We start from the raw sequence: 25,540 nt of genomic DNA on the forward strand, positions 1-25,540 counted from the left end.
TATAAATACACCCCTTTTCCTCACTTTTCTAACCCACCCACCAACTGATGAGCTCTCCCTCTCCATCTCTTATTCAGATGTTGAAGGGCTTTGGCCTTTTCATTTCACTATAGCCTTGCTTATTTAGGTTTCTTGAAATGTGCAGAGGCTTTTTGATGGTAGAATTATTAAAGTAAGGGAGAATCTGTAAAGCTCAGGAGGGATAGCGCCATATGAACAAAGGGTCTATTTACTAGGTGGGCGTTTCTTTGTTCATCATGCGCTATCCATCCTGAGTTTCATGGCTTCTTCATACTAATCTCTCTCTCTCTCTCTCTCACTCTCATGGCTGTTTCTGACATACCTCTGCAGAGTGCGTATATTTTTCCCTTAATTTTGGTGTTTATTAATCATACAACAATCGTTTAAATTTAATTTGTACGGTCCTTCTTCTCAGTTAAATCTAGCTAGGATCTTCAGCTAGCTAGCTGTTCTCAAGCTCTTTTCCATTGAAGGTTTACACTAGCTAGCTTTCATCCTTTGATCTTAAACATTTTTAAGGATATGGGATTTTGGGATTTTACCCATCTGAGAAAGAACTATATATATATATTATTTATATGAATGCATCTTTTTAAAGGGTAAAACCCAGAGATTTGTTTCCTGATTAAGCATATTCATATTTACCATGATTTGTTGTGTCTTTTCTCCATCTTCCCGCTCTCACTTTCTTATTTTGATAATTATTTCACTTTCTTCTGTTATTGCTCCAGAATATTCTGTGAGATATTATTTTCTACAGTCGATGCTCGATTTCAGTAATTACTTCTTGAACTGTCTTAACTTTCAATATTTCTTTGAAATCTGGGGATTAATTTGTCTAACTTGGATGTTCTCGACTTCCATCTAATTTTTGTCCATGATCTATGTTCCTCTAGCAGATTCGATCCAAACCTTAGTCATCTCTAGAATAATGCTAACGTTTTTGAGATATGGAACCAATAACTGGTGAGTTGTGATGACTGCAAGAAGCCTCGACGCCTTGTGAGTTGTGATGAGAACTAGGGTTTCATGGTTTGACTGAGTCTTTTGGCAGGGCAGCTTTTTCAATAGTGGAGAGGTTAGTAGGAATAGTAACGGTCAATGTTAGACTACTTCCCTTTAGCGTCTGGATTTTTTGTTTTTGTGTATTTGAGACACTCGTGTTATTTATTTATATTCTTTAAAAAATATATAAGTGAAATATATTATTTTGTTGTTTATTTATATTTTAAAAAAGAGAAAACTTGATATAACTTCAATTTTTTGAGCCAACAGTAGGAATGGTCCAATTTATTAAAATAAGTCCAATTCTTTAAATTTAATTATTTAATTATCAATAATTATCTCTTAAAAGAAAAAAACTTATTGTAAAAATCAAATTTCTTCCCAATTATCTTAGATTATTTATTTTTATATTTTTTTTTTGTTATTTCTTGTTCTTCCTCCTGCTTTAACCCATTTATAGATTTTTTTTAAATTTTTATAATCAACCTATATCACAGGTTAATTGTTTTTATCTACCTATATAACATATTCTTTTTCATAGTCAACTTGTCACAGATTAATGTGTCTTGTTTGTAGATATATTATGTTTTTTTTCTACCTTTTAGTTAAGCTTCATATCTCACTTATATTATAATATACATTCATATATTTGCTACTTGAGTTAGGGTAGAATGTTTTGCAGATAGATTTATGTTAGTATATTAATTTTTTTTTGTTTATAAGATATTAATTAGATATTTTGGAGTTGAAAAATGCATAATATTAAAAGATTTTTATTATTTTTAGAAAATATAAAAGGAGTATAAAAGAAATAAAAACATATAATTAGATAACTGAAGTCACTCTTAAAAACACTATATTTTTTGACCTGGATCTAAAAGCCCCTTAAAAAAATATTTCACACCACCATGTGACAAGTGTTTCAGATAAACACAAATTTTCTCCAAAGTCACGATCTCGTCCCTTAACCTAATAAAAGAGATAAAATTAGCAATTCGTTGGTGTTGGTGTTGGTGTTGGTGTTGCTATTGCAAACGAGATGATGATGGTGAACTTGACTTCTTTCATACGTAATTCATATTTATTTTATATATATGTTCTCTGTGTATCGCCTGTTCTATGTGCAATATGAATCATCTGGTTGGCCATTAAAAGCCACGTGTACGGCCGGGATGGATTGTATTTCGGGTGCTGAGAAACTTGATATAACTTTAGGTTACAAAGTATGTCCTGCTATTTGGGGACAAAGGAACAAATTTACCAGCAATATTTTGATATCCAATTGTTCTTGCTTAAACAAATGATGACGACGAGAGATCTTCATTTTCGGAGAAGATAATATGTGATCGAGGAATGTGCTTCAACAGGACCCCCACCACCAGCTTTGTGCCACAGCCTGGCCTGTTTACCTTTTCCCCTCTCGCCCCTTCGTAATATATATATAAGATTTAATCAAGTACTTGCAAGATTTAGACGGTTAAGAGTTAAAATATCCAAGATGTACCTTTGGCTTTACATGGTTAATTGGTGAAACCATCAAACTATCTAGGGTTTAGTTTATTCAATTGGCCTAAATATATCTGTATCAAGAAAATATAATCCTTGAAATGTACGAGAATTCGAATTCGAAAGGTAACATATCGAAAAGAAAAACAGTATATACCCTTGAGAGATGAGGAAGAAGAGCATGAGAGGATGACGCACTCCAACCAGAAAAATAAAAATCTCCACAGCAGCAGCATCAACGAGAAGAGCGATAGTACAGTATTTGCTTTTATAACTTTTATCAAGGGTTAGATCTAAAATTAGTTATATAAAATGGAGCCTACTGATAAAAACTTATAATGGCTACTTTATGAGACCAATAAGTCGCCGTTAAAAAAATTGAGTATATATCTCCTTGCTGCTCAGTAATTCCATGATCAACAGCAACATTAGCTTCTTGAATGGACAGTGAAGAAATACTTCTTGAGGTTTAAGGGTGCGTTTGGTACGCAGACGGGACGGAACGGAACGGAACGGGACGGGACTGGACGGGACGGGAAGGAACGGGACGGAACGGAACGAAGGTGTAATTTTTGAAAAATACATGGGGTATATTTGTCTTAAAATGGTAAAACAGTGTGTTCCACAGACGTGGAACAAACCCGTTCCAGGGGGGAGGTGGAACGCAAAAACACCCAAAATATGTCCCGTGGAACAGCCCGTTCCACCCATTTTTGACGTACCAAACGCGGGACGGAACGCCTCGTCCCGTTCCGTCCCGTCCCGTCCCACGTACCAAACGCACCCTAAGGTACTGGTCCAATTTTGAGAGCAGAGTACTGGAACATATATTAATAGTAATTCGATTGATGGGCTGAAGTTCCAAGATCATGAGGTTCTGAATATTTTTCTTTAATTTGTACCCTGACAATGCGCCCATACACCTGCCATGTATTAATAATTCCTCTTCGGTTTTTGAATATTCACATGCAGGATTCAGCGTAGTAACATAAAAGATAAAACAGTGCAATGTATGCATTAATTCTCTCAGACAAAGTTAGCTGGGGAAACTTAATAACTTATAGGTTGTGTGTGATTGCAGCCATACAGGTTCTAGCTTTTTATGGGTTGGGCCTTGAATTAGCTTAAAATATGTGGTCCATTGCAAAAGTATGTGGTTGATTGCATTAATGGTCAAGAAATTCGAATTAATTTAACTATACTCGAGTTTGAACTCTTCTTTCATATTAATTTTACTGCATCCAGACTCAAACTCTCTCTGTTCACTCAGTGTATATTTGAATAAATTTAGCAATTGAAATAAATAAATAAATAATTGAAATTAAAAAAGAATTCTATTTTCACGCGTCCCGTAATTTTTTTGTTCTTAAGATCAAATAATATTGGGATTGGCTTCTCTCCTAGCTAATGTTAGCTAAAAAGCTTATAATCTTGTCATTAATGAAGATCCTATGTCCATGACTTAATGTTAGTTTTTTCTTAGAATTAAAAAAAAAAAAAACTAGGTTTCTTTTTAAATTAACTTAATTAGCTCTCACGATTTTTTAATGCTAGAAAAATCATAAAAATGATTTTGTCACTGTAACATTTTTACATCAATTTTTAAATAAAATAGTACAGGTAACATTTGAACGAGTAAAGAAATATAGGGGTGACTTCGACCAAAAAGAAAAAAGAAAAAAAGAAAAAGAAAAAGAGATACCAGAGGGGCGATACAAAATATTTGGGTGATGGGTAAGAAATAGGGAACTTTAACGAAAAGCTCCCGGTACTGTTCACCTTAATGAAAAACCACATTTTTATACTAAAAAGTCAATCCTGGTACTATTAACTTTACCTTTTATTTTGTCTTTATCATTAAAACTCAAAGTTTTCAAACCCTTTTCATTAGTTTTCCTTAAGAAGGGATATCAACAATATCCTCACAAACTATTTGTTTTTGTTGGCAACCTCACAAACTAAGAAAATCTGAAAAATCTCTCTCTCTCTCTCTCTCTCTCTACATTTGCATGGTTAGGGTTTCCAGTTACTTCTATGCATGGTTAGGAAATTCCCACTTTACCATCCCCCAACCCCTTGGGATGGAAGTTCGAACAGATTTCAGGCGTCCGTGAAAGCTCAGGCCGGCAATGTGTCCATAGATCTCAACAATGTCTACCCTTCAACTATAATTTCATGTGGAAAGGCTCGAGAGGCAGGCTCCCTCAGCTTACTTTACGGTGAAAATCCGTTGAAAAGTTCATTCAGACTTCTGTTGTTGGAGTTCGCATTGATTAACGTCCTCACACGTATAATCCGTGTTCTTCTCAAGCCTCTCAAACAACCCAGAATTGTCTCAGACGTCATTTTACGTTCCTCTTCTTCCTAACAGATCTTGCATCGCACACACACACCCACGCATACATACATACATATATATATATATACATACATATATATATATATATATATATATATATATATATATATATAATATTATATATGCATATAGAAAACGTTCATGCACGCACTCTCTAAGCATTCGATTTTTGGTTCCAATGCCCAGAGAGTCGTTATATATGTGTGTGTATATATAATATATATGTATATTTATCATTATAAATTTCATATATTCTTGACTAGGTTATACGACATTCATCATTTTGGTATTCCAATTGACTTGATTAACTTTGTTTAGACCATCTTCAACCCTTGGGCTAAAAGCCAAATTTTTTAGCCCGGAAAATTTAACTTTTAGCTCAGAAACATCTTTTCTGCTCCAACCCTTCTACCTTAAAATTTTAGCCCGGAATTATTAAAGAATGAAATTAGCCTAAATTTTTTTTCTTAAATCAATTTAAAAAATAAAAATAAATATGTAGATTATTGTAAATTAATTTTATGAAATTTAGCCCGGGGGGAAAGCTGGGGGATATTTGGCCCAGAAATAGCATTTGGCATTTAGCCTAAAATTTTAGCATGGGTTGGAGAGTGTTTTGGAGGGGGGGGAGAGGGGGTAATTTGGTTTTTAGTCCAGGGTTGGAGATGGTCTTAGGGAGGTATATTCTTAGGGAGGTATATTCATTGGACCGTCAATTTTAGGCCACAGCGAGAAATTTACCTCAGTTATGTTCCCAAAAAAACTCACAATTCATAGTGAAAAATATTGGATTAATTGGATTCAGTTAATATATTTTTTCTTATCAGGAGTGAAAATGGACGTTTCCCTAGTGAAAAAAGCCAATAAGAAACAATTGTGCATAGCATTTGCGGGAATGCTCCTCCCTTTCCTACTTATATCAATTGTTGCATTCAGTTTGCGCAAGTCCATGGACAAAGAACTAGCTAGAATTTCTTCACTCGGATTCATTTGCTCCGGCTTGGCCCTACCGTTGTTTCCGGTCATCCATTCCATCCTCAAAGAGCTCAACCTTCTGAACTCGGAGATCGGACGGCTGGCATTGTCAATATCGGTGATCAGCGATGCGATTGGAGTGTGTATAATAATTTTATTTGAGGCAGCTAAGCAAGGTGAGGGCAACCACCTGGCTGTGATATGGTACTTGATTTCTTTGGTTGTTTTCTGGCCTTCATTGTATTTGTGATTAGAAGGAGTTTGTTGAGAGTTGCTGAGATCACCCCAGAGGGGCAGCCAGTGGACCAAACCTACGTGTTGGCGATTTTGTTGGGGGTTTTAGTGATGGGATGTTTGGCTGACATCTCCGGGATGGCGATCGCAAACGGTGCGTTCTGGTTGGGTTTGGCGATCCCGGATGGCCCTCCGCTTGGATCAACAATTGTGGAGAGGAGTGAATTGGTTATAGTAGATGTTTTGATGCCATTTGCTTTTGCAATGGTTGGGCTTTATGTGGATGTGAATTCCATGAGCTATGTTGGTTGGTCAAGCGAGTCCCTTGTTTGCCATCACTGCGAGTCTGCGACTGCCTATGTGGCTAAGTTGCTTGGAACACTAATCACTTCTGCCTTCTTTGAGTTAGGGATGGGTTCGGTTTAAATCGGTTCGGTATTTTGCCAAAATCGAAACTAAACCGAAATTTCGGTTCGGTTCATTTTTTTTTCAGTTCGGTTTTTTCCGGCTTGGTTTCGGTTTTTTGTTTTTTTTTTCAAAAAATGAAAAACATTGAAATTTTAAATTTTAACATATCCAACACAATCATAACGTAAACATTCTAACTAGAATCAAAGACAATGAAAATAAATATTTAAAGTTGAACTAAAATCATCAATCAAGTCTTCCGAAGTCCAAACTAACAACCTCACAACACAAAAATCGTATAAATGACTTAGAAAAGTTAAATTGTATGATGTTGTTTAAAGATCAAGGTTGTGTGCTTGTAACTGCATGTTGACAACTTGATTAGTAAAAGTAATGCGTGGGTGGATTTATTTAGTGTGTGTTGGATTCTTTTCCATCACAAATTACCCAAGTAATTTACCCGAAATAAATGTTTATAGATTCTGTTACATGTTATATGAGAGTATATTTGAAAAAGAAAGATGGGGCAGAAGTAGACAGTGCTATAGAGATGGATGTAGGTACTTCAGGAGGAAGTTTGGTTCCGGAACCTTATATGGGGGATAAATAATAGGTTAGGGTTTAGAGTTTTTATAGGCCTTTTAAAAATATTTTGAGCTTAAAGTTTGGCAATACATTGGGTTTAGCACATTTTAACTTACAAATTGGGTTTAGAAAATAATACTCCAAAACAAATAATTAAATAAAAAAATCAATTTAATTAATTCGGTTCGGTTCAGTTTCTAGATCACTAAAACCGAACCGAACCAAAAGAATTTGGTTCGGTTCGGGTTTTTCAATTCGGTTCGGTTTTTTCATTCTGTTTGGTTTTTTCGATTTCGGTTCGGTTTTCGGTTTTTTTCGGTTTTCGGTTTTTTGAACCCACCCTTACTTTGAGTTGCCACTCAGGGATGGTGTTACACTCAGCTTCATGCTAATCCTAAAAGGTCAAGTAGAGATAGCGGTTTTTCTCCATTGGATGGACAAAAAGGTAAACGTACGTCATTGGAATGTATATGAAAGAAATGTTATATGGACTTATAAAAAGCATAAAGATCATGTGAAATGGCAGTTAATTTTGTCACATCCCGACCTGGGCTCCATCACATCCTGGACTCGACTCCGTTGTAGCACGATATTGTTTACTTTGGGTCTCGACCACGCCCTCACGGTTTTGTTTCTAGGAACTCACAACTTCCCAGTAGGTCACCCATCTTGTGATTGGTTTCTCCTGATCTCGCTTAACTTATGAGTTTCTATGAAATTCAAAACCAGTAAGCTTTTAAAAGGTCTCGTGTTATATGGAGGTGGGTATGTACATTTAAGGCATAGAAGATCCACTCCCCTGGGCGATGTGGGATCTAACAATCCACTCCCCTTAAGGGCCCGACGTCCTCATTGGTGCACTTTCGGCTAGGGATTGGCTCTGATACCAAATTGTCAGAGCCCAACCCGACTCCATTCCGCCTAACACAATATTGTATGCTTTGGGCCTCGATCACGCCTTCACGGTTTTGTTTCTAGGAACTCACATGAGCACTTTTGGCTAGGGTTGGCTCTGATACCAAATTGTCAGAGCCCAACTCGACTCCACTCCGCCTAACAAGATATTGTCTGCTTTGGGCGCCGACCATGCCCTCATAGTTTTGTTTCTAGGAACTCACATGAGAACTTCCCAGTGAGTCACCCATCCTATGATTGCTCTCGTCCAATCTCGCTTAACTTCGAAGTTCCCACGGAACCCGAAGCCAGTGAGCTCCCAAAAGGTCTTGTGCTAATTAGAGGTGAGTATGTACATATAAGGTGTAGATGATCCATTTCCCTGGGCGATGTGGGATCTCACAAATTTGTACTTCTTGCATCACATGACATTGTTAGTCAACACATTAACTGCTATATTAGATGGCAAAAAAATGACTGAAAACTTCCACTACTTGCATAAAAAGGTTCTTAGATTTGTTGCCAAGACATTTAATTTACACCTAATTAGTATACTCCCTGACAACTGTTAATGTTAATAAGAAACACAAATGTCACGCCCCAATCTCAACATACGTCCAGAATCGACACGTGACGTCACCAATACCCGTACATCTAACATACCCCGCCTCCGGGATATGTACAAAGCATAAATCAAGATTCAAATTTCGTAGCATTTTTCGCACAATTTATGGCTGCATCTAACCTCTTCGTTAGACTGCCTATGTACCTTTAATAGGGATCAAGCCATTCGTAGTTCAACGTTCGTCAAACTTTAATCTTTTCGTAAAATACTTATAATGAAAAAAAAACATAGAGTACCACACTACGCATCAACCATAAGCCATACACAACTATCATCTTGTCATGCACGCAGGTATGCTATGCCCACACATATATTTTCCACTTCATCCTTTATATAAATCACTACATTTCACATGATTCTCCATTTCATAATATGCAACATCTCAAAGAACAATCAATGGATCACCATGCTATTCTCTAGCCAAAATAGTCAACGAGTCTAATTATAATGACAAAAATCACAACCAACATTATTACACAATCACATCAATCAACAACACATCATATACCAAAATGTAGGGCTAGAGTGACACATTTTGGCCGAAGCCTACATCTCAGAAGTTGATATCAATCCAAGGAACTAACAAGTCAATGATACGATTCCGGACCATCACTCAACGGAATCCAAACCAGGATACGATTCCGGACCATCACTCAATGGAATCGCAGAGTATAAGGGATTCCGGACCATCACTCAACGGAATCCAAACAGAACTTAGTTCCGAACCATTCAACAGAACCGAACGGAAGTCCAAGAAGCATAACTACGGCTCGAAGGAACAAGACATGATTCAAGTTACTCAATTCACGAAGACTCAACAAAACGAACTAATATCGAGCAACAAATCCCCATCACAATGGGTTATCGGTCCATTACTAGATCTCACATCTCTCAAGCAATTCAATAGGCATTTCAATCACATGACACAACCATTTCCAATTCACAAGTCAAATCATATTTCACTACATCATACCAATCACTATGCTTCCAATATTATATCTCTATCCATAGCTTGTAACATATCAGGGAATCACGAAGCACAATATTAGTATTTAATTACGTTAATCAATCAGTGAGATAGCACATCATTTCACGAGTTTAATTAAAGAACTGTACATAATTTCCTACTTGAGTTATGGATAATAACATGATAATTCTAATTTGTATGCACAAGATCCATTGTGCGTAATTCTCATTCACTATAATCTAGGATTCTAAGATAACTTTATGGAAATGAGCAAAAGCAAGGATTCCGAATCACTCAACGGAATCCAACAACACTGGGTTCCGGACCACTCCACGGAACCAAATTACAAGTATGAGATAATCTATAAAAAGAAAGACCATTGATCATAGTTTATAACCTCAAATATAAGTTCGTAAATATGAAAACATAATCAAGTCTCTAACAACTCCGAAGAAGTCACCCAGACATCCAACGACTTATCCCATTCAAACCATCAAGATTCTCAAAAACCATCATTCATATGTACATTAAAACTAGGGCTAGAGGGACGCAATTCAACTGAAGCCCACATAAGTAACCAAACAAGAAGTGGCTCCCCCCCCAAAGCAGATTAACCAAGCAGAGCCACCCTTAAGAAAGTAACCAAGTAAGCAGTGACCCCCCAATGTGGATTAACCAAGCAGAGTCACCCCTACAACTATTAGGAAATGATCACCCCATGCGGATTAACCAAGCATGATCACTCCTAAGCATACATGGCCATAAGGATTACCCAACGCGGGTTAACTAAGCGCAATCCATATGTAGTATGGTCCCCCAATGCGGATTAACCAAGCAGGACCACTAATGACCCCCCAATGCGGATTAACCAAGCAGGGTCAAAATAATCAGGTAGGTAGTGATCACCCAATGCGGATATACCAAGCATGATCACTCCTAGAATGCGTATGGTCCCCCAATGCGGTTTAACCAAGCAGGACCACCAATGTACAACTACTACATGGTGCAGTAAACTCAACACCTCAACTTATCCACATCTCAACCTCTATGAGTTACAACGTAGTCGCCTACACCATCAACTTCTCAAGGTCACCACTAATATGTCACCCAAGCATATAAGTGCTACAACATACCTCTAATAGGATTCTAGGATCACATTGTCATGAAAATAATCATACTCATCATTCACATTACTAAAAGGATAATTAAACTCACATATATTACAACCATCATCAGTACACAAGCCAAATCATGCTAATAAGCATATGTCTATGGTTAAATATATAAAATCACATTTCAATAGAAATCGCATTTATAACACCAAGCCATATTCACAAATGATATAAATATAAGAATTTAAAGTATCGTCAACTGTTAGAATATCCAAGTGGTGGACCTATCTAAATACAATCAACCAACAACATTTCATAAATCGAATGCCACACATCGGAAAATCCAACTTTTTCCAAAAATTCTCATATTTTACAAGAATGAAGATCTCAACAAGGGAAACATTATTCACAACTAGGCCAACAACAAATTCTAACCGGAAACCATCCAAATTCATCGGGGAAAACCGGGTTTCTAGGGTTTTAAACACCCAACTCTAAAACGAATACGAAAGCACAAACCGAGCATACCAACTTGGAGATTATGAAGAGTAGATGAAGTTTCATACCTCACTCGAAGGAAATGGTTGCCGGAATCATCGGAAAAATGACACAATCGCCGGAAAACCCACGGGACTTTGCTGCCTCGAACTGGAAAAGTGGATCAGAAAATGGGAAATCTAACACCACAGGGTCGTAGGGCTCTTCAAGAGCTTTCCATGGACACCAAGATCACCCAAAACGGAGTTCGGATGAAGAAGATATGAGTGGGTCAAGTTTATGGGTCAAAAGGGTCGAAAATGCCCAAAAAAGGGTCAAAATCAGACCCTCCTCTCCTTTTTTTTTTTTTTTTCTGTCTGTTCTCTTTTTATTTCCCCTTTTCTCCCTGGTCCCTCTCCCACTATGTGGGAGTTTTAAAATAAATTAAAATATAAAGATTAGTAACACAACTTCAAATATCCGTAACTATACCGTTAAAACTCAGACTCACAAGCGGCTTTAACCTATATGTTCGTGATCTCGAAATCTATTCAACGATATAAATTGTGACCTCAAAAGGTCCACGTATTTTAAATAATTAATCTCCAAACTTCAACCTTCGTAACTAATTTAATTAAAATCTTAATTCAAACAAATTAAAATAAATTCTAGAAAAATAATATAAAATCTCAATAATACAAATACGTAGATTATAACAGTGAAATCCAGGAACGGGATTTCACAACAAAAGAATCAAACTAGAGAAAACAACTTCTTATATATCAGTTTTGTGTTTTTCAACTATGATCGAGTTTAGATGAGCTTATTTGTGAAGAGCCCTCAGACCGAATTGTGCTTATATCCAAACTACGTTACTTTTGAATTTAGGGTTTAGCATTTTTATTTTTCCTAGAAAATCATAAATGAAACATATTTCTACTCATCCGAACTCACTTGCTAGCTGTTTTTCCTCTATGACCCAACAAGGCAATACATGATCCATAAAAGGAGAACCACCCAACACACTCCTTGAAATCTCCAATCTTCCTGAAATCTCCAATCCAACTCTAAGCACCCCGCTCAGTATCTTTTCTCTCCATCTCATCGACCTTGTTGGCAGGGCTTCTCTTGTGCTTATAGACCATGAAAAACAGGAAGAGCATAATTCAAAATATGCAGTTTGTCACACAATCCACAATGTCTTAAAACAATCAAAGGTGAGTGTGTTAGGCTCCATCCCTTCACAGCTATAGTGCCATACAGATCAATGTACCAAGACATTTATGACCTAGCTTTTGTGAAAAAGGCAACACTGATAATTTTGCCTTTTTACAAGGAGTTTTTGGATACTCTGGAGGATAATTAACAGAAATTGTGAGGAATGTGGTTAGATCTGTCAATTCAAATGTGTTAGCCCATGCACCTTGCTCAGTTGGAGTTCTGGTTGACAAGGGTTATGTTATACATAACCAACTGGCATTAAGGAACACCGAGCTACATTTGTCGTGCTATATTTGGGCGGAGCAGATTCTAGGGAGGCATTGTGTTATGTAGATAGGATGGCTGGAAAATTCAATGTGTCACTGACTGTGATTCGGTTTCTTTCGCACAATTTTGAAGGCGATGATGAGATGGAGAAAAAGTTGGATGACGGGCTTGTGACATGGTTTTGGGTGAAGAATGAGAGGAATGAGAGGGTGAGTTATAGAGACGTGGTGGTGAGGAATGGGGATGAGACAATCTCAGCCATTCAATCAATGAATGATGATAATGAAAATAATTATGACCTTTGGATTGTGGGGAGAAAACAAGGGATCAACCCTGTGCTTATATCTGGGCTATCATTTTGGAGTGAGAATGATGAGTTGGGAATAATTAGGGACTATATTTCCTTTCTTGATTTTTGTTGTACTGCTTCTGTGTTAGTGGCACAACAGCAGATTTTGAGGGGGCAAGGGTTAGATAGTACTGTTAGAATATGAGCATGAGTATGAATCCGTGGATTAAGTTATTTGATTCAAGTTTGGATAAGAAATCTTATTGAGAATGGATTTGTAATCCATGTTATGCTGAAACACTATGTTGGTTGTCTATAAGGATTCTAATAGGGGAATCCTTATGGGATTTGGCGATTATGTTGTGTATATATAGTGACCTTTGCTCTCATAGTTGGTATGCTCTATCATTGAACTAAGACCTATTATTAGTTAGAGCAAACGGATTACTGGAGAGAGGAGAAGGTGTACTGCTTGTTTGCTGCAGAACCTGGAATGGCTGCTTCCTCAAATTCATCTGTAGGTATGATCTTCTCCGTATATTAGTTGTGTTTTGATCACAGTAATTCATATTACTTGTTCTTGGTTTGTGTTTCAAGATCTAACATGTGGTATCAGAGCCTTAATCACAAGTTTATGAATCTTGTTATTAAATCAATGGGTAATGTAACTTAAATAAATTTGCCTTATGTTTCAACCTAGAGGAATCGAACTCGGGTTCCGGTATGTGGTTTTTATGAATAACGACAAAATGTGTTATTAAAATATTACCGTTAAAACCTTTCCAAAAGTTTTTCTTTTTCGTTGGACTTCGTGCAAAATCATTGGTCTGGGTTCTCTCCCCAATTTGGGGTTTTTCGATTACAGAAATCACAAACATAAGCCATAAATCTCTAAACTACTGTTATCAATTTGGATGATTATTTCCGCTACGCTATCTCAAATTGAAACTCATATGCAGGAGGTATGTTTGATGATTTATGTTTATTTATCAGTATTGGCATACCTATTTTGATGCTTGGTTTGAATCGAGGTTTTCTTTTTGAGTTTTGAAATATAGATATCGAAATCAAAGAAAAATCCAAACTAATTAAAATTGCCAGTTAGGAATTCTTATGTAATGGATGACCAATCACATATAAGGCTATAATTTTCTAATATCATTGAAGACATTGACTTGAGAGAGAATTTGACCATTGGAACCCCTAAACCATTATCGAATGAGGTTTTTCCCCAGACTAGAGAAAATGTTGATTCCTTCCTTGAACATCGATCTGGGTTTTCCTTCCCAACACTAAAATCTTCTATTTTCAAATTCTAAATCGCTTCCGCTGTCCGTTTCGTGAATTTGAAATGCTGTGATTAAAAGGTTTGTTGTTAATTGCTTTGTTTCCATTGAAATCCTATATATATGAATGTGTTTTGGCATCCATTGAATACATGTATAGATGAATGTGTTTGGCCTTTAAAGTCTGCATTAATCGATTGCTGCAGTGAGTCATATGTTAGATCAACTTCTTTTAAATATAAATCTCGATTTTGATTTAACTGTGATTAACCTTTTTTAAAATTGCTTTTTACATGTATGAGACACCATTAAACCATTCGGTAGAAATTAGCGAATTATTTAAAGTTCTTGTTATATCATTTTACTTTATGTACGCTTATCAACAGATTGTTGTTAAGACTATATGTATGGGTCTGTGATTATAGTCATGATGTGCAAAGTGATGTTGAGATGAAATCAGGAACTAATAAGTTCATATTTGTGATTTCATGATATTTGGAGCATCTACAATATCATTAAGGACTATGAACTTGGCAAATATTCCCGTCTTGTAAGGGGAAGCAATTACAAGAAGTGGAGATGTGAGATAGGACTCTTATTGACTCTCAATGAATTTGACATAGCCCTTGAAACTCCCAAGCCAATTTTGACTGATTAAAGCACTAGGGCTGAGAAAGCTGATGTAGAGAGATAGGTTAGAGCAAACAAAGTGGCACTTTCTATACTTGAAAGTGCCATGACTGATACTGTTTGAGGTGGGATCAAGAAGCATGAATTAGCTATTGACTATTTACAAGCAATTGAGAGGAAGTTCAAAGAGTCTCAGTAGGCAGAAATCAGTCAATACATGGCAATGCTTACCACATACAAGATTGAGGGCATGGGTTCAATCCGAGATCACATACTGAAGATGACCAATGTTGCTAAGAAGTTGAACTCAATGGATGTCAATATTGGAGAAAACCCGATGTTCTAAAAAACGCCCTAGTTGGCCGCCTAGGCGCTGGGCGCCTAGCAACCGAGGCGTTTTTGGGCAAATCGCGCAGAAAAATTGGGTTCGGCCTAGGCGGCACCTAGGCGGGCTGGGCGGCTTGGCAGGCTAGGCGGTCCTAGGAGGTTTTTTATTTTTTATTTTTTATTAATTGCGTGCTTTTTTCTTTTTTGGTTTCATGGTGGTATACTTATGGAAATGGTGTATCTAATTTGCAAATGATGGATTTACTACAAGTTCATCCAATACTTATGGAAATAGTGTACCTAATTTGCATTTTATCATTATTTTATTATCCATACAAGTACAGTTTTTTTTAGGTGTCAATATGCACTTATTTACAAGATATACAAGAAATTTACCTAAATCCGCCTAGGCCGCCTAGCCACCTAGGCGCTAGCCCGCCACCCGACTAGCGCCTAGCGTTTTTTAGAACCTTGAGAAAAACAGTTGGTTTTCATGATTCTCCAGGCTCTTCCAATCAAATACTCTCAGCTGAAGGTGTCTTATAATACACAATACAAGAGTTGGGATATATATATGAGCTTATCGCACAATGTGTTCAAGAGGAGACTCGGCAATAGCAAGAAAGAGGCAAGGATGTTGAGACTGTGAATTTTGTGCCAGGAGGAAAGGGGAAGAAATTCAACAATGCTGGAAATAATTCAAGTAAGAATTTCATGTACTCCAAACCTTCTGACAAGACTGGTACTTCTGCTAAAATATTTGATATTTCTAAACGGTCTAACAATCTTAAACCAAAAATTAAAAATGTTGCCAAGCTTAAGTGTTTTTTTTCTTCTGCAAAACTCGAGGACATCTAAGAAAGGATTGTGAAATGTTTAAGGATTATCTGAGAACTAATGGCAAGGAGGTAGTTAATGTCTGTGAAGAGTCTTTTGATCACTAGGAGTAGTTTGTTATTCTGTTTTATAAAGAGCAATTGCTGCATTAAGGATAGTTGCAAAATAAAGTTTGAGAAGTGCTGCTACTGTGAAGTTCGAATAGCTGGTGTGGTAGTAATGTTCTTCTCTAAAGTTAAGTTTATGTTTAGCTAGTTTAATTATCAATTAGTATAATTGTTAGCTAGGTTTATTGCATTCAGAGATTCAATTTTTGTAATTGATTGGTTTGATATATATATATATATATATATATGTGTGTGTGTGTGTGTGTGTGTGTGTGTGTGTGTGTGTGTGTGTGTGTGTGTGTGTGTGTGTGTGTGTGTGTGTTTTGGATTCAGTTTGATGCTTTGAGAATCTTTGTGATTTGACTTGAGCAGTTGGTTGAATTCATATATTGGTAATTCATTATATTGGAATGAATTACTAGTTGATAGTTTTACTATTTGTTGGACTTAACTGTTTCGAATTAAGTTGAGGAATAGTGGGAGTAGACAATTTTAAGGTCTACTTGTATCAATTTGGTCATAATGTTATAAGTGCAAATTGAACATATGTGATTTGAAGTTAGCATTTACATAATGGTTGTAATTGACATCTTTTGGTCCTGTGTTTTGAAATGCACGGGTAAATTGTTTATGATGAAACTCAAAAGACTTAGTGATCACCCTGTTGTAAACTTGATAGAACTAATTTACTTTTTCATACTTGCTCAAGTGGGAGAATGTTAAAATATGAGCATGAGTATGAATCTGTGGATTAAGTTATTTGACTCAAGTTTGGATAGGAAGTCTTATTAAGAATGGATTTGTAATCCATGTTATGCTGAAACACCATGTTGGTTGTCTATAAGGATTCTAATAGGGGAATCCTTATGGGATTTGGCGAGGATTATGTTGTGTATATATAGTGGCATCTGCTCTCACAGTTGATACGCTCTATCATCGAACTAAGACCTATTATTAGTTAGAGCAAACTGATTACTAGAGATAGGAGAAGGTGCACTACTTGTTTGCTGCATAACCTGGAATGGCTGCTTCCTCAAATTCATCTGCAGGTATGATCTTCTCTGTACATTAGTTTAATGAACATTAGTTTGTGTTTTGATCACAGTAATTCATATTACTTGTTCTTGGTTTGTGTTTCGAGATCTAACAAGTACAAGTGGAAGGTTTGCATGTAGCCCTAGCCCTACTCAGAAGATGAAGAATTTGTTAATTTCGTGGTGTTGCTAACTAGGGTTTGATATTTCATAAACAAGATGAGTATGTATTGCTAGCTAGGTTAAGGCTTCGCAAAATGGCCTTTGAAAGAGAATTAAGGAATTGAAACCAGCTGAGGTAGAATTAATAGAGTTTAGGGGAGTGAATAAAATGAGTACTCATTTGAATATATACTTAGTGATGTATCATATGTTGTTACATGTATAGATGCTTTATATCATGTACTCATTTTATTGAAAAGGGGTGTGATATCCACACACCATTTTTTACTTCTCCCACACCTTTTGGATTTTCGACCGTCGGATTGGATGAATTGAAAAAGATCAACGGACAAAAATTAACAAAGGGTGTGTGAGAAGTAAAAAATGGTGTGTGGATAACACACCCCTATTGAAAAAACGATAATAATAAAAAATAAGTCGCCGTTAAAAAAATTAAAGTATATATCTCCTTGCAGATCAACAAGTCCATGATCAACAGCAACATTAGCTTCTTGAATGGACGAGTGAAGAAATACTTCTTGAGTTTGAACCCTTCATTCATGTTAATTTTACTGCATTCGGGCTTGAACCCTCTCTGTCCACTCAAATTTTACGTTTGAAGTAAATAAATAAATAATTGAAATCCAAATGAATTTTATTTTCACACGTCCTGTAATTTTTTTTGTCATAGATTATAATATTGGGATTGGCTTCTCTCCTAGCTAATGTTAGCTAAGCTTATAATTTTGTCATTGATCAAGATCCTACTCTCATGATTTAATGTTAGTTTTTTCTTCAATATTTAAAAAAAAAGGATTCTTTTTAAATTAACTTAATTGGCTCTCACGATTTTTTTAATGCTCGAAAAATCATAAAAATGATTTTGTCATTGAAACATTTTTACATCAATTTTTAAAGAAAATAGTACAGGTAACATTGGAACAAGTAAAGAAATATAGGGGTGATTTCGACAAAAAAAAGGGAAAAAGAAAAAGAGACATATAGGGGCGATACAAAATATTTGGGTGATGGGTAAGAAATATCAACAACATCCTCACAAACTATTTGTTTTTGTTGGCAACCTCACAAACTAAGAAAATCTGAAAAATGGTCAAAACTTCTTATCCCTTATTAACGCATGTCCTCGCCCATCTTAGCCTTCTCTCTCTCTCTCTCTCTCTCTCTCTCTCTCTCTCTCTCTCTCAACATTTGCATGGTTAGGGTTTCCAGTTACTTCTTTGCATGGTTAGGAAATTCCCACTTTACCTTCCCCCAACTCCTTGGGATGGAGGTTCAAACAGATTTCAGGCGTCCGTGAAAGCTCAGGCCAGCAATGTGTCCATAGATTTCAACAATGTTTATCCTTCAATCATAATTTCATGTGGAAAGACTCGACAGACAGGCTTCTACAGCTTACTTTACGGTGAAAATCCATTGAAAAGTTCATTCACTCTTTTGTTGTTAGAGTTCGCTTTGATCATCGTCCTCACACGTATCCTCCGTGTTCTTCTCAAGCCTCTCAAACAACCCAGAATGGTCTCAGAAGTCATTGTACGTTCCTCTTCTCCCTAAGAGATCTTACATATTAATTTGTTAATATATATATATATATATTATATATGCATTTAAAAAAATGTTCATGCACGCACTCTCTGAGAATTCGAGCTTTGGTTGGTTCCAATGCCAAGAGAGTCATTTAACCTTTATGCATATGTGTGTGTGTATATATATATATATATGTATAATATATGGATAATGCTAGGGACACTAAAATTTTAAACCAAATTCGCAAACCAAATGATATGTCACCAATAGAAAATAAACACGTTAATCAACACTTAAGTAATAATCCAATCATTAACATTCACATCATTTCATTTACAAATTTTGGTTTAAAAATTTGGTCTCCCTAAGTATATATATTTTACGAGTAATGCTAGGGAGATTAAAATTTGTAAACAAAATTTCCAAACTAAATGATGTGTCACTAATAGAAAATGAGCACGCTTATCAACACTTAAGTTATAAAATTTAGTTTAACAATTTAGTCATCCTAGTATTACCCTATATATATTTACATCATTATAAAGTTCATATATTCTTTACTAGGTTGTATGAAATTCATCATTTTGGTATTACAATTGACTTGATTACTTTGTTTAGGGTGGTATATTCATTGGACCGTCAATTTTAGGCCGCAGCGAGAAATTTACTTCAGTTATGTTTCCGAAAAATTCAAAATTCATAGTGAGAAATATTGGATTAATTGGATTCACTTATTATTTTTTCTTGTCCGGAGTGAAAATGGACCTTTCGCTGGTGAAAAAGACAAATAAGAAACAATTGTACATGGCATTTGCTGGAGTGCTCCTCCCCTTCATAGTTATATCAATTGTTGCATTCAGTTTGCGCAAGTCCATGGACAAAGAACTAGCTAGAATTTCTTCACTTGGATTCATTTCCTCCGGCTTGGCCCTACCGTTGTTTCCGGTCATCCACGCCATCCTCAAAGAGCTCAACCTTCTGAGCTCTGAGATCGGACGTCTGGCATTGTCGATATCGGTGATCAGCGATGCGATTGGAGGCTGTATAATGGTTTTATTTGAGGCAGCTAAGCAAGGTGAGGGCAACCACCTGGCTGTGTTATGGTACTTGATTTCTGTGGTTGTTTTTGTGGCCTTCATTGTGTTTGTGATTAGAAGGAGTTTGTTGAGAGTTGCTGAGACCACCCCAGAAGGGCAACCAGTGGACCAAGCATACGTGGTGTCGATTTTGTTGGGGGTTTTAGTGATGGGATGTTTGGGTGACATCTCTGGGATCACGATCGTAAACGGTGCGTTCTGGTTGGGTTTCGCGATCCCGGATGGCCCTCCGCTTGGATCAACAATTGTAGAGAGGAGTGAGATGGTTATAGTGGATGTTTTGATGCCATTTTCTTTTGCAATGGTTGGGCTTTCTGTGGATGTGAATGCCATGAGCTCTGTTGGTTGGTCAAGCTTGAGTCCCTTGTTTGCCATCACTGCGACTGCCTATGTGGCTAAGTTGCTTGGAACCCTAATCACTTCTGCCTTCTTTGAGTTGCCACTCAGAGATGGTGTTACGCTCAGCTTCATGATGATCCTAAAAGGTCAAGTGGAGATAGTGGTTTTACTCCATTGGATGGACAAAAAGGTAAACGTACGTTTTTGGCCTACACATGAAAGAAATGTTAAATGGACTTACAGAAAGCATAAAGATCGTGTAAATTGGCAGTTAATTTATACTTCTTGGATTACATGACATTGTTAATCAACAAATTAACTGCTAGATTAGATGATAAAAAAGTATGACTGAAATCTTCCACTACTTGCATAAAAATGGTTCTTAATTATATTTGTTGCCAAGACATTTTACACCTAAATAGTACTATAATGTTAGTGAGGAGCACAAAAGAATCAAACTAGAGAAAGCAACATCTTACATATCAGTTTGGTGTTTTTCAACTATGATCGAGTTTTGATGAGCTTATATATGAAGAGCCTTAACTATTTATCTACACCGAATTGAGCTTATATCCAAACTACATTACTTTTGAACTTAGGGTTTAGCATTTTTACTTTTCGTAGAAATTCATAAATGAAACGTAATCCTACTCATCCGAACTCACTTGCTCGCTGTTCTGTGTGTATACATGCACAGATAATGGCGATTCCAGGGTTTACAATGATGGTGATATCCATCACTACAATGACTGCAATAGCCACGCCCTTGATCAGCATCCTCTATGACCCAACAAGGCCATACATGGTCCATAAAAGGAGAACCATCCAGCACACTCCTCTGGAGGAAGCAGAACTTCGCATAGTCCTATGTATATATGATGAAGATAGCATAGCTGGCCTCATAAACCTTCTTGAAATCTCCAATCCAACTCTAAGCACCCCGTTCGTAATCTTTTCTCTCCATCTTGTCGACCTTGTTGGCCGGGCTTGTCCTGTGCTTATAGACCATGAAAAGCAGGAAGAGCAAGATTCAAAATATGCAGTTTGTCACACAATCCACAATGTCATAAAGCAATACCAAGAAACCAAAGGTGAGTGTGTTAGGCTCCATCCCTTCACAGCTATAGTGCCAAACAAAACAATGTACCAAGACATTTGTGACCTAGCTCTTGTGAAAAAGGCCACACTTTTAATTTTGCCTTTTCACAAAGAATGTTTGGATACTCTTGGAGGACAATTAACAGAAACTGTGAGGCATGGGGTTAGATCTGTCAATTCAAATGTGTTAGCCCATGCACCTTGCTCAGTTGGAGTTTTGGTTGACAAGGGTCATGTTAACCAACTGGCATTAAGGAACACCGAGCTACACTTTGCCGTGCTATATTTGGGCGGAGCAGATTCTAGGGAGGCATTGTGTTATGCAGATAGGATGGCTGGAAAATTCAATGTGTCACTGACTGTGATTCGGTTTCTTTCACACAATTCTGAAGGTGATGATGAGATGGAGAAGAAGTTGGATGATGGGGTTGTGACATGGTTTTGGATGAAGAATGAGAGGAATGAGAGGGTGAATTATAAAGAGGTGGTGGTGAGGAATGGGGAAGAGACAATCTCAGCCATTCAATCAATGAATGATGATAATGAAAATAATTATGACCTTTGGATTGTGGGGAGGAAACAAGGGATCAATCCTGTGCTTTTATCTGGGCTATCATGTTGGAGTGAGAATGGTGAGTTGGGAATAATTGGGGACTATATTTCCTCTCTTGATTTTTGTTGTACTGCTTCTGTGTTAGTGGTGCAACAGCAGACTTTGAGAGGGCAAGGGTCAGATAGTACAAGTGGAAGGTTTGCATGTAACCCTAGCCCTACTCAGAAGGTGAAGGATTTGTTAATTTCATGGTGTTGGTAACTAGGGTTTGATAATTCACAAACCAGATGTGTATTTATTATTAGCTAGGCTCAGGCGAAAGAGAGATAGGGACCAGCTGAGGTAGAATTGAGTTTAGGCGAGTGAATAAAATTAGTACTCATTTGAATGTATACTTTGTGATGTATCATATGTTAATTACATGTATAGATACTTCATATCATGTACTCATTTCATACAGAGATACTTCATATCATGTACTCATTTCATACAGACGGTAATCCTACTTCCACTCAAAACATACGCGCTTATTTGCAACTCTCCCACAAAGTTAATCCTCTTCCCTACAAAGAAACTCTTCTTAGCACTCGATAAGTCATATCTGACACTCATTTCTTATGAAAACATAAGGGAAGAACTACACTTTAATGATTGTATCATTAGTTTATTAGAGTAAACAACAACAACAACAACCAAGTTTTATTTACCCATATCTTTCTTATAACTGAATCATCTACTCTCGGTTTTGCATCAAGTCTTCTTTTAAATTCTAGAATGCCACTACTCTTGGTTTTGCATCAAGTCTTCTTTTAGCTCCAGTACTCCATATCTTTCTTTTAGTCTCTTACCAAGTTTTCATAGGTCTTTCTTTACCCTTTTTGCCATTTGAGGCTCTATCTCGTAGTCGTATCTTATAACTGAATCATCTGTAGGTCTTTGGTTCACATGTCCAAACCACCTTAACCGATTTTTTTCTCATCTTATCTTCAATTGCGGTCACTCCAAATTTACCTCAGATATCCTCGTCCTTAATCCTATCATTTCTCATGTGCGCACACATTCAACAAAGCATTCTCATCTTCGCTATACTAATTTTCTGCATATGTTGCTTTTTGACCACCTAACATTCCATGTCATAAAACATTGTTGGACTTATTGTCGTCTTGTAAAAATTTTTCTTGAACTTTAGTGACATACAACAATCTCATGACACGCCCAATAAAGAAAAGGGAGAGTGTATCAGGTAATCGACAACCAACATTTTATTCTTCGTGCCAGATCCCAATAATATGAATCATTAGTTTTTTAAGAGTATCGATAACTAATTCTTACTGCAATTAAAGAGACATCCAAATGAAACCATGAACATTATATGATGGAAGTCATCATGTGTTTTTTCAAGCTATAAGGGGAGAAAGTATACTCAAATACCGCACCTCTTAAGCTAGAACCTTGTACTTGTCAAACAAATAACAATAATAATAAATTTAGATTCTGAATGTTCTGTTCAAATGTTTGGGTGAATAATTATACAAATTGTCTGGATTTGCTAATATTGGGCATATGTTTACCAATTCCAAGGTCCAGTTACAAATCATAACAAAGAAACTACTTTCGATTGGAGTCCTAAGCCCAAATCTCTCACTTTCTTCCAGCCCCAGTCCTCCAGGACCTCCACTCTCTGCAATGTCATCCATTGTTGTGCGGTAACGCCTCTCTCTCTCTCTCCCGATACAGCTTCGGTGATACAATTTTCTTTCTGTATATTCGATATGTTTTGCGAAATCAGCGACTACCCAAATCTTATTGTCATAAAAGTCGACGACTTTAGCTGAACCACTCACAGTGAGCTCCGGATTAATCCTACCCAGAAAGGTTTTACTCATTCCAATCATGCTTTCTTGATCGAAAGCCATTGCTATCGATTTTCCATCACTCGAATTTTCGAAAAGGAGGCTCCTTTCAACTTCTTCCTGCAGCAATGGACGACGATGGGTCCAACCCATTGCGCCGAATGTCGAGTCGAACTCGAAAGGTTGCTTCGAAAATGACTGCTGCCCTGCAGAGCAGTGACAACCGCACGCAGGTATATACAAACACACATGTATTTATATGTTTCGGTGTTTTTTTTTTTTTTTTCTGTGAATTTGTATAAGTTTATTAGAGTTGATGGGTTATGCTGGTTGGTGTTTTAGGCTGCCTTTGCTCGGCTTGAAGCTTTGGAAAATGATAATGCTGGTTTGGAGACGGTAGAAGTTAACGACGATGCTGAAGCTTATCTTGACGATGATGATGGTAATTTTTCATGGAACTTCTCTTTAACCACTCTGTTCTTGTTGGTTTTTTATTTTCGTATTTGTTTTCGTAAAGAAGTTATTACCTTGTATTAGACAGGGAATTTAGATTCTGTTGAATGATTTTGCATCCGAAACCGAAGTGCATTGTGATGTCAATATATGCATTTTAAGCCTTTCTGGTTGGGAAATGCTCGTTAAGTTATTAGCTATGGTGTATAAGTATGGCCATCAAACGGTATGTAAGAACGGAAGAGATTCTGATCAACCTCTCTTTCCCTCTATCTCATGACTTGGAAGTTATTTCAGTAAGTTGTCTATCGAAGGCAATTGTAGCTTAGGTAGTCTTAGAGAGATATTGTTGTTCCGTTCCAGTCGAATTTGGTTAAAGTAATAACTAAACGTTTGGGAAATTCCTTCTGCAATTATTGATGGAATGAAGGAAAAGAAATAACAATTTGAACTGCTGCTCCAGTGTTTATAACAAAGAAGCAGTCTAAGGGCACCAAGCGTAAAACCCGGCAGGCAAAAGCTCTCGAGGCCAGGAAGGCCCCAAGAACATTCCTGGAGCTTGTACATGAGGTAACAGGGTTTTTGCTGCATGTATTCTTGTAGGATTTGAATTGCCTTGATGCGCCTTTCCTAAGTTTCCTTACATAATTTTTCTCATGGAAACAGGCAAATCTCGACTCCTTGCCTCCCTATGTTCCTTCCTATTTGAAGGCAGCAGTGGGACCACCAAGCTCTACCTCCTGCCGCCATTTCTGCAGTGTTTGTGGTTCTGCTGCCACCTACACATGTGTGAGGTGTGGGGTGCGCTTCTGCTCAGGTCGTTGCCAGAATATACACAATGATACTCGATGTCTGAAGTTTGTTGCCTGATTGGTGAGTGGTTTGAACCAACATACGTAACTTTAGTGAACTTGATGCTGAAACATGTTGATAATCCATAACTATCATTTACTGTGTTGTTAGCAGTTACAATACTCTGTTTATATTGTTGTTTTGGTTTTAGTCTCCCTGAGAGGTAGGTGTACCATCATTTACACTAATATCTTGTTCTAAGGCAAACGGTTCTGAAAAGAAAGAATGAAAAAACCATATTTTATCCATTTGTGGTAATTGATTTTTTTTCTCCTGCAATCCGAGAAATTGCATCTCGTCATTCCTGGAGCTTGTTCACCATAAGAGTTGCCGTAGTTTATTTCTAGAACGGTTTTATGCAGACTGCACGGTGCACCTTCTGGGGAAGTTAGCACCGTCTCACCACATAGAAGCTAGGTTTA

General features: G+C 36.9%; 1 protein-coding gene, 1 non-coding gene and 2 pseudogenes across 4 annotated transcripts; all 4 read left to right on the plus strand.

Annotated features, from left to right (window-relative positions):
* Positions 1-171: 171 nt before the first annotated feature.
* MIR390A (microRNA MIR390a) lies at positions 172-296 on the plus strand. Its single transcript, NR_120932.1, has one exon. It is a non-coding gene; the product is annotated as a microRNA MIR390a (primary transcript).
* A 4,274-nt stretch (positions 297-4,570) lies between these two features.
* Positions 4,571-6,526, plus strand: LOC103447589 (cation/H(+) antiporter 25-like; annotated as a pseudogene).
* Positions 6,527-9,202: 2,676 nt separating this feature from the next.
* LOC114819248 (cation/H(+) antiporter 24-like) lies at positions 9,203-13,150 on the plus strand (annotated as a pseudogene).
* A 5,291-nt stretch (positions 13,151-18,441) lies between these two features.
* Positions 18,442-25,366, plus strand: LOC103447292 (SWR1 complex subunit 6-like). 3 transcript variants are annotated; one of them, XM_008386486.4, is made up of 5 exons: positions 18,745-18,879; positions 23,542-24,046; positions 24,156-24,255; positions 24,730-24,836; positions 24,933-25,366. In XM_008386486.4, the coding sequence occupies exons 2-5, from the start codon at positions 23,942-23,944 to the stop codon at positions 25,134-25,136; spliced, it is 516 nt and encodes a 171-aa protein (XP_008384708.2). In that variant the 5' UTR covers positions 18,745-18,879; positions 23,542-23,941; the 3' UTR covers positions 25,137-25,366. The 3 variants fall into 3 exon arrangements, with proteins under 3 accessions (XP_008384709.1, XP_070664295.1, XP_008384708.2); XM_008386487.4 differs by lacking the exons at positions 23,542-24,046; positions 24,156-24,255; positions 24,730-24,836; positions 24,933-25,366 and adding exons at positions 19,492-20,499; positions 21,007-22,410 and having other exon boundaries at positions 18,442-18,879; XM_070808194.1 differs by lacking the exons at positions 23,542-24,046; positions 24,156-24,255; positions 24,730-24,836; positions 24,933-25,366 and adding an exon at positions 21,007-22,410 and having other exon boundaries at positions 18,443-18,879.
* Positions 25,367-25,540: the final 174 nt, after the last annotated feature.

This window comes from Malus domestica, chromosome 11, assembly GCF_042453785.1.
Source record: "Malus domestica chromosome 11, GDT2T_hap1".
Classification (NCBI taxonomy): domain Eukaryota; kingdom Viridiplantae; phylum Streptophyta; class Magnoliopsida; order Rosales; family Rosaceae; genus Malus; species Malus domestica.